The sequence below is a fragment of the Oryzias melastigma genome, linkage group LG22 (genome assembly GCF_002922805.2).
Source record: "Oryzias melastigma strain HK-1 linkage group LG22, ASM292280v2, whole genome shotgun sequence".
Taxonomy (NCBI): Eukaryota; Metazoa; Chordata; class Actinopteri; order Beloniformes; family Adrianichthyidae; genus Oryzias; species Oryzias melastigma.
Genome location: NC_050533.1, coordinates 4345201 through 4354222, shown reverse-complemented (window position 1 = coordinate 4354222; position 9022 = coordinate 4345201). Strand labels below are relative to the sequence as shown.

General features: G+C 37.5%; 1 protein-coding gene across 2 annotated transcripts; it reads right to left on the bottom strand.

The window, feature by feature from the left end:
- Positions 1 to 226: 226 nt before the first annotated feature.
- LOC112148981 (microsomal glutathione S-transferase 1) lies at positions 227 to 6850 on the bottom strand. 2 transcript variants are annotated; one of them, XM_024276405.2, is made up of 4 exons: positions 6735 to 6850; positions 6389 to 6515; positions 4827 to 4918; positions 227 to 558 (listed from the first exon to the last, which is right to left on the bottom strand). In XM_024276405.2, the coding sequence occupies exons 2-4, from the start codon at positions 6503 to 6505 to the stop codon at positions 312 to 314; spliced, it is 456 nt and encodes a 151-aa protein (XP_024132173.1). In that variant the 5' UTR covers positions 6506 to 6515; positions 6735 to 6850; the 3' UTR covers positions 227 to 311. The 2 variants fall into 2 exon arrangements, with proteins under 2 accessions (XP_024132173.1, XP_024132182.1); XM_024276414.2 differs by having other exon boundaries at positions 6389 to 6538; positions 6735 to 6763.
- Positions 6851 to 9022: the final 2172 nt, after the last annotated feature.

The window sequence follows — 9022 nt, the reverse complement described above, 5'->3', positions numbered from 1 at the left end:
ATTTTAAGCAAATTAAATATAATCAGAATGAAGCATAAATATCCAGACGAATCTGTTGAGCAGAAAATAATGTGGATGTTTGGCTGCTTTTGCCACCTGCAGAGTGTTTTTACGCAGCCAGCAAGCTAAACGGCTCCAAAGTTCAGCTGCATGATTGGAGTTTGGACCAGACTTTTAAGCACATTAGTTCTGCTGCATGCGGATCCATCCCAAATGAACACAAACGCAGTTGAGAGAAAGCTTTACTGCCCCAAACAATTCCAGCAGTACAGAGAATGTGCACGTTCGGAATGGAATGAAACACCTCGTCTCTACAGGACCAGAACTTTGAGGAGCACCTGGACCCCCATGGAGACGGTGGCCCCCACTCCTGCAACGTAGGACAGACCCCTGGACGGCTGAGGCAGAGCCAGGATGTAGGAAATGGTGTGGCAGAAGCGAGAGACGGTGAAGATGCGGAAGTGGATGAGGGCGGTGGAAAGTGGCGGTGCCGTCAGAGTGTACAGCAGGCTGATGAAAACGAACGGGATGATGTTCTCCAGGTCGTTCTGGTGGCACCTTCGGGACAGAAACGGGACATTTCAATCATCAGTGATTTATTAGGTGATCTTTACCCTCGTTTTATTGTTTTACTTATGAGGTATCTTGTCAGAGCTGAGGGATTTGGCATGCAATTCCAAGACTAGATTATACCAAAGTCCAAAATGGGTTCTAATGGCTCAGCCAGAATTGATGGTTGAGTTAGAGGGTTAAATCAGATGGTCTCTAACATAATGCTCACTAGGGATGGGCTGATGTCATTTTTTTGGCCGATACAGATATTTTCTTTCAACTGTGACTGGTGGCTATATTTAAGGGTCGTATTTAAAGTCAAACTTAGAGTCCCATTACCTGTCACACACCTGAGTGTGTGAAATGTGTTCTCCGCAGGTGGATGTGGATGAAAAACAACACGTTGGAATTACCCAAAGATACTTTTCAAATAATTCTTTTGTTTGGCTTCAGATTTGGGCTAAAAGCTCAGACCGCTTGGTCCGCTAACTTTGTTTTAACATAGTTAGCGATTCACTAGCTTTGTTTTTAACATGGTTAGTGATCTGTTAGCTTTGTTTCTAACATAGCTAACGGTCTAAGCCGCTGCTTTATGTCATGTGATGCGGCAAGACAGGCAGATGTGGTCAAAAAACGACGAGTTGGAGTTACCCCAATTCTCTCCAAAGATGCATTTTAAATACATATTTTTGTTTGGCTTTAGCTTTGGGCCAAATGCATAGGCAGCTTGGTCCGATAACTTAAGATAGCTAATGCTCCACTAGCTTTGTTTTAAATGGTAAATGGCGTATACTTGTATAGCGCTTTCTACCCTCCTTCAAGGGCCCAAGGCGCTTCACAGTCACAGACCCATTCACCCATTCACACACACATTCATACACTGGTGGAGGCTCCACTCCCGAACATTGGCGCCAACCTTCCACCAGAGGCAATTCGGGGTTAGGTGTCTTGCCCAAGGACACTTCGACACATGGGCGGGCAAGGCGGGAGTCGAACCCGCAATCTTCCGATCAGGAGTGGACCACCCTACCCCTGCACCACGGCCATTTTAACATAGTTAGCGGTTCACTAGCTTTATTTTTAACATAGTCAACGGTCCACTAGCTTTGTGTCAACTTAGTTAGCGGTTCACTAGCTTTGTTTTAACATAGTTAGCGATTTACTAGGTTCATTTTTAACATAGTTAGGTGATCTGCTAGCTTTGTTTTAACATAGTTAGCGGTTCACTAGCTTTGTGTTAACATAGTTAGCGATTAACTAGCTTCATTTTTAACATAGTTAAGTGACCTGCTAGCTTTGTTTTAACATAGTCAACGGTCCATTAGCTTTGTGTTAACATAGTTAGCGGTCCAAGCAGCCGCTTTATTTTACGCGACGTGGCAAGACAGGTGAATGTGAAAACGTCAAAAAGTGGCGTGGAGGGGACTCAAACCATGCGTTCATAAATGACGAGTTGGGAGTAAGAACGTGTTGCTTGAATAGCCAAAGCTTTTCCTCTGGCTTGTACCCCTCCCCCATTTGTATCCAGCATCTGACGTAGGACGCACTCTGGGATTGGAAAACAGAGTAATTCTCCTGCTGTAACTCCCAGACAAAGTAAAAGAAAAACATCTGTGGAATATATTGGTGGAATTTTTGATATTGGGCCAATACAGATAATTTCTAATTATGCAAATATCAGCCGATATCGATACATATCGCTCATCTATAGTGCTCACTGCACCTGCAAGAAATTAAAATCTCTGCGTCCTTCTGTAGCTGCGGTTACAAACACCAGAGAGCAGAGTTTCATGCTTTGCAGCTTATTTACCATGCAAAATGCAAAGTTTCGCAATCCCAAAGACGGTTGATTATCTTCCAGCACAGTTTTGACCTTGAATGTCTGCCAGCAGTTTCCTCAAATCTTTAAAAACCTTCCATTCTTTTAGGTGCTCCTGATTGAACCACACCCACCCGTATTTGATTAGTATCTATGAACAACTGGTTTCTGTGAAAAATGCGCCGTAACACCTTGAAGAACCAGTCTGTTGCTTAAACACGCATTCTCCCTGAGGCCAAAACACGAGCCGAGAGGCGCCTCACCTGCAGCTCAGTGCAGCACGGGTCATTTCAAACATTTACACGCTGGATAGTTTCCTTTAAAAAAAAATGCAAGTCATTGTAAACGTTCAGGATGTGCTTCCTTCCTCAACAACTTCATGTTTTGAGTTGTACCTTTCATGCAACAGCCGGTGAACAAAGAACTGCATTACAAGAAAATGTCAAACATTTTTCAAGTTAAATTTCAGATTTTTTATGACCAACTTCCTATTATATTAATTATTTCCCATTTTATTCATTTACAGAACACTGTAAAAAGTGAAACACTAACTAACAAAAGCTCTGTAATTTGTTACATTGAAAAATATTAGTTTTTATCAAATGTTATTAAAGTAACCATCAACTGGATATTTAAATATGATGATAACTATTGGCAATAATTTTAAATGTTACGAACTACAGAGCTTTTGTTAATTGATTCAATGTTTCACTTTTTACAGTGTATTCCCGTTTTATGATCAAAGCTGAAGCTTCCTCTGTTTTTGTTTGTGGTTGGTGTTGTGATGGTTTACCACGCTTCCTTTTTATTTTAAACTAGTGGTTGGCATTCACCGTTTTGATGCATAATACATGTTTATTTCCATTTATTGATCGAAATAATCATGATTGAAAAATTACATTTTCGACAAGAAATGTTTCAAACAGCACATTTTTTAAGGCTGAGACATCAAAATTCAAGATTTTTTCATGCTTTTTAATATAATATTTCCAAGTTCATTTATTTAATGCTGTCAAACCTTTTTGAGAACGCACAGGAAACCCGGAGTTTTACTATTCCTGTTTGATCAGTCGCAGGATTTCTCTGTCACGACCGTTTCTGGTGTCTCAGTGTCGGAGAGTTCCCAGAAAAAGACTGGAGAAACTGAACTGTGAAGACAATCGTGAAGACCAAATTCTCTGGATTGTCTTGAATGTCTTGATTGCTGAGGTGATAACTCACACGATGAGTTTAAACATGCAAGCAGGATGTTAAAATCTCAGCAGGTTTGACAATGTTTCCATCTAAAGATCATAGATCCAGTCTATTGAGACTCAGCGACCTGTGAAATTTGCTGAGTCATTTTCTAATTCAGGAAAAAGTTGCATAAAGTAACATATTTATTTTCATACAGTTAAAAGCGGTTAAGATGACTTTGCTAATATGGATTTTGAACTGGAAACTCCTGATTGGCAAAAGTACAATCAGATAGCAAACACCCCAACAGTTCATGATTCTGACCTGCATCCGTCCTGGACTGCAAGGACCAGATTGATTTAGAAATTCTTCTTTCTTACTGTGGTTTTCGAGGAAAATTTGTGTCCAAAAACTCACCAAAATTTGCACACTTCTGGTACCTTATGAAAATGAATTTTGAGCATAGGGAGCAAACCTCCCATCAAAAAATAAATAATTTACAAAAACAAAACTATGACATCACAGTGGTTGAAAATGTACAAAAAAAACAAGAATGGGGCAAAAATCTCTTATAGGGTTAAAAAAAAAAATCTAAATCCACCAAAAAATGACCTAGAGCTTGGTGGCCATTTTGTAGCAAAGTGTGAAATTTTCACAATTTTGTCCAAAATTCGAAAAATACAGCTTTTCACAAAATGTCACACTCACGCCACTTTTAAAGCTACAACCAGAACCTTATTGACCTTTGACCTTGGGAGGAGGGAGCTATTTGGAATTTTCAAATAAATAAGTAAAAACCTTTACTATCATCTACACATTCCCAACTCCTCCTAGAGGTTTTAAAAGACCAGCTATAACTTACTGATCATTCGGACGCTACTAGAGAAGAACAATGTTGGTTTCAAAGTTTGTAGACTTTAAACAAGGTTAGTGTGTTGAGCTTGCAAACTTTTGAAAGTATAATATATGAACTGTTGGCTCAAGCAGAACAAAATGATATGACATACAATACAATGAGATTAACATAGAAAACCTCAGTTGCTAAGGACATTCAAAAATTTACTTTTGCTTATTCCTCTAAAAATGACATCAACCTGTTTGTCACCTCCAGGCAACCAAAAAATAAAATGGTTGCTAGGGAGATAAAACCAAGTTTTTTCATGAATTTGTCACATGCAGCTCTGGCCGGGACGGCACGAGCAGACAGAGGACAGCGACGACTTTTATTTTATCTTTTTTTTGTAAATCAGTTCATCATGGAAGCGAGGAGTCATCTCACCTTCGAACTCTCTCAACGTCTTCGTTGGGTTTCAGCATCTTCTTTTTGTCCTCTGCCGTCTTCCCAGGTACATCTTCAGCGTTGACAAAAGACTGAAACGGTAGAGAGAAAACGGTCGGACGTGAAGGTCGTGCACTCAAACGCAGCAGGAGAATGCAGACATCTCAGCATTTTACCCCTTTTCTGCTATTTTAAATGGATTTCTCATAACGCTGAATGTTGAATCACTTCCAAGTCTTCTCCAAGAGGAAAATGGTGAAGTCATTACTATCATCTAAAGGCCACTCTTATCAGTGCAGTACCTTAAAAAAACTTTAAAGTTTAAAACATTCAGGGCAAAAATCATAACCTTTTTATGTCAGCAGCTTCTCAAAGATGTTTATTCCCGTTCATCCGGATGGACTAACGATAAATACTTAAGACAGGTGGAAAAAAAGTAATCTTGATAATAATACAACCAACAGTTTACAAATTATTAGAAATGATTATGTACACCTTTGAAAACTGTCTTTTTTTTACCACCTTCTTGAGTTGTTAAGAATCTTTAGCATTTTCCAGAAGTAATACTTTCATATCCAAAAATTGTCTTGTCAGCTCTGCGTGCAGGTTAATCAGAAAACTACGGTGGCCCTGAAGTGCAAATCACATCAACAAATCAGTCGACGCAAAAACATTTTAAAAATCACGACAATTAAAAAAAAGAAGCATTACATTTAAGAAAACAAAATTCCAGACACCAAACTGTAAAAACGAAAAATAAATTTCCAGAAAACAACATGAAATGTTAGAAAAATGAAATCAAAATCATCATTTTATTGTATTTTGTTTTTTTCTTAATTTCATTTTGATTTTTGTAAATTACTTTTGCATTCTGAAATATACTTTTCTTTTTTACAGAAACCAGAAAATGTATGTTCAACTGAATATCTCTGATTGGATGTTTTCATTTGTCCATCATTTCAAGCCAAAGTTATTTGATGTGAAGTGATACTGGATATCATCAACCAATCAGAAATGTCCCATAGTACCTAACTTTTCTGATTTCTCATTGTGTTTCATTTTTAACATTTCATTTTGTTTTCTTGAAATTAATTGTATTTTCTCAAATTGTTTTTTTTTTTGTTTGTTTTTATAGTTTTGGTTTCTGGAATTTATTTATTTTTTTCTAAGATGTAATGCTATTTTAAAAAAAATATATACATTTCTTTTGTCTTTTTTATCATAGTTTTGATCTTTAAAATGTTTTTGCCTTGAGTGATTTGTTGGTGTTATTTGGACTTCCGGACCTCCATAGAAAACTGAAGAAAGTTGAAAATATTTGGAATAATTGAGATTTTTTTGGCAAAGTTTCCAGTCTCCTGAGGGTTCAGCTGCTGCCACAAAGACCAGCTCAGGCTCCACTGTTGGATTTTTAATCGCAAACAAAAAAATTCCGACTTGATCCGCATCTTGGAGGTATTCTTAGTGAGAGCCAAGTTCATGTCTGGGCCTAAGATTTTAGTGAATTGTGCACACAATCAGAAGTTACGAGTGTTTCAGCTGTCAGTGTGGGAGTGTCTCACCTTTCTGGTGATACGAAAGTATCCAGTCAGCGGCCCCATCAACAGCAGCTTGAGAGTGACGATGGCCGCATGGGTGGTGAAGGCCATGAACACCTGGTCTTTCAGCAGCTCGGCCATCTTTGCTGACCTGAAGGAACAAAAGTTTGACTGCTGAAACAACGTTTGCAGAAGAGGAAAAAAACCATGCCACACAATGAATCACATGATTGCACTGAACGCTGAACCGCTCCAACCACTGTGCTAAAACTAGGTCACAAGTTAGGTCAGTTTTAGCTGAAAAATCAGCTTACATTACAGAGCAAAGAACCAAAAATGCACTAAAGTGAAGGTTTCTTGCTCCACTCACCTCCTGGCGTCTCTGCAGCTGAGCAGCTCTGACTGGGTTTCACAATAACACTTCCTAGAAAAAACAGGGGGCGGGGCCAGGGCCTGCAAGCACTCCACTTCCTGTTTGGGAAGATTTCTGCAGATTACAGCTCAGCAGACACATTCACCCGGTCTTCCCATACAGAAATGTGGAAAGTTCTAATAAATCTGATATTTTCTGAAGTGAATGTTCAGAGAAAAGCTAAAACATCAGAACGCAGTAGAAACAACTGAATGTTTGATGATAAGGAGATCAAAATGAAGACAGATGATCCAACGCTATACGTAAAGTAAAAAAATAAAACTAATTCAAAACAAAATCAAGCAGTTTTTCTATCATAAGTTACTTACTTAGTTACAAGTTGCTTTGATTTCCTGTCCATATGACAGTGGAGGTGTAGTAACGCCCCCTTCTGACTAGATAAGGTGCGCTCTGGTAGGCTCTATTTCCAAATTCATGCAGTTACTTTAAAAATGTAACGTATTACTAAATACAAGTTACATTTACTGTTATTTATAAGTGTCCACTTACTTTACAGTGTTATTGTTTCACAACTAAAACATGTTGCATGACTTCTCTAATACTTGTAAGTTTTTTTTATTTGTAAAACACAGAGAAATAGAATACAACATCAAATCTAGTTCACTTTTAGATTAGGAGTTGATAGTCCTGCTCCCAGTATTTCATATTTTAGGTCAGTTCAGATCATCTACTTTAAAGAAAGAGAAGACAGAACCCCAAACAGAAACCAGAGACCCTCAAAAAGAGTAAAATAAATGTCACCAAAAAAAGTTTTGGATCACTCCATCCATCTTACATCAACAGGACAGACAGCCAATGGCTCTGTAAATAAAAACAACTCCAACCATTTATTAGGAACACAATGTTTGGGTCTGAATCTTGCTTAATAATTAATTTTTGGATTAAGGTAATTAAAAAGTGACAAAACAAGCTGAAAGATGATTTTAGTTATTTTTGTGTGTTGGTGCTTTATGCTGGTCAGTAGTAAAATCAAGTTACTAAACTTTTAATGAATAAAATATTCATTAAAAATGGAATAGCAATGCCTTCTACTGTGTAGTTTCAGCAAAACATTACACATGCAATGAGTTATCTCCAACACTGAATGCAAATCCTCACAACTACACAGTGGATCTTCTTGTCAGCTTCACCTACTGTAAACTAGAACGAGTTAATATTAGTCAGTGTTTGTGATGATCATTTACAAAATGACATTTCAGTTATCTAACCATTATTTATAAGTAACAAAACAAAGAAAGCAACCCATACATTTAAAATACACAGTTTTTACTTTTCAGTCTATTATGCTAAAATGATAACAATTTGATTCATACAATAATAAGAGGTTGACGATCCGATTCACTGACCTGAAATCAATCCAGGACATCTTTAGACAAAAATTTCCACCAGTATGACTCAGAGATAAATACCTGGTACTGAACAGTGCAGGTTAAGTTTTCCAGATTCCTTGTATTTATTTAAATATTTGACAAACAAAAAAGTAAAAGAGAGATAACATCAAATCAGTTCACATTTTAGTTTCATGGGTTCAGCACAAAGTCATCAAAATAGACCAAATGAACATTATTAGAACATTCTACCGCACTGTATGGTCACGTCTGTAAAATTCAAAGTGTTTCCACACATTAGGCTGTCATGATTGTTGATCAGTTTTTGCTGCCATCACATGTATGTTATCTGCTGTGATGGACTTGTTTTTTTTTTTACATCATAGTAAAATAAACTTACCGTGTCTTAACCCAAATGGTGTTTTCCAATATCAAATATCAGTTTATTTCATTTAAAAACTAATTTTTAATGGTATAAGTCAATTTGATTCCATTCGCTCAACAACTTGCCTTTGACCAGGGGTCACCAACCTGTTCCCGACACCAAGGACCACATAAGTCTCCTCTAAAAATAACACGACTCACTTGTGAGCTGCATCTAAAATTCAATTTTATTCTTTATCTATATTTTTAATTACATTTGCATTTATATAGATTTAAAAATTAAAACATCTTAAAAATATGTTCCTGATACATGAACTTCAGATAAGACCTACTCCAGTTCAAAGATCATTATTCTTTTTTTAAAAAAAATCCAGCAGATTTGGTCATTAAGAGGCGGTCCCACTGGATTTCACGGCCATATCACGGCTGGAGCACGAAAAAAATGTCATACCCATGGTACAGACGCTGTTAGCAGTGGACTGGTAGTGCAACAACTGAGATATGGGCGCGGAA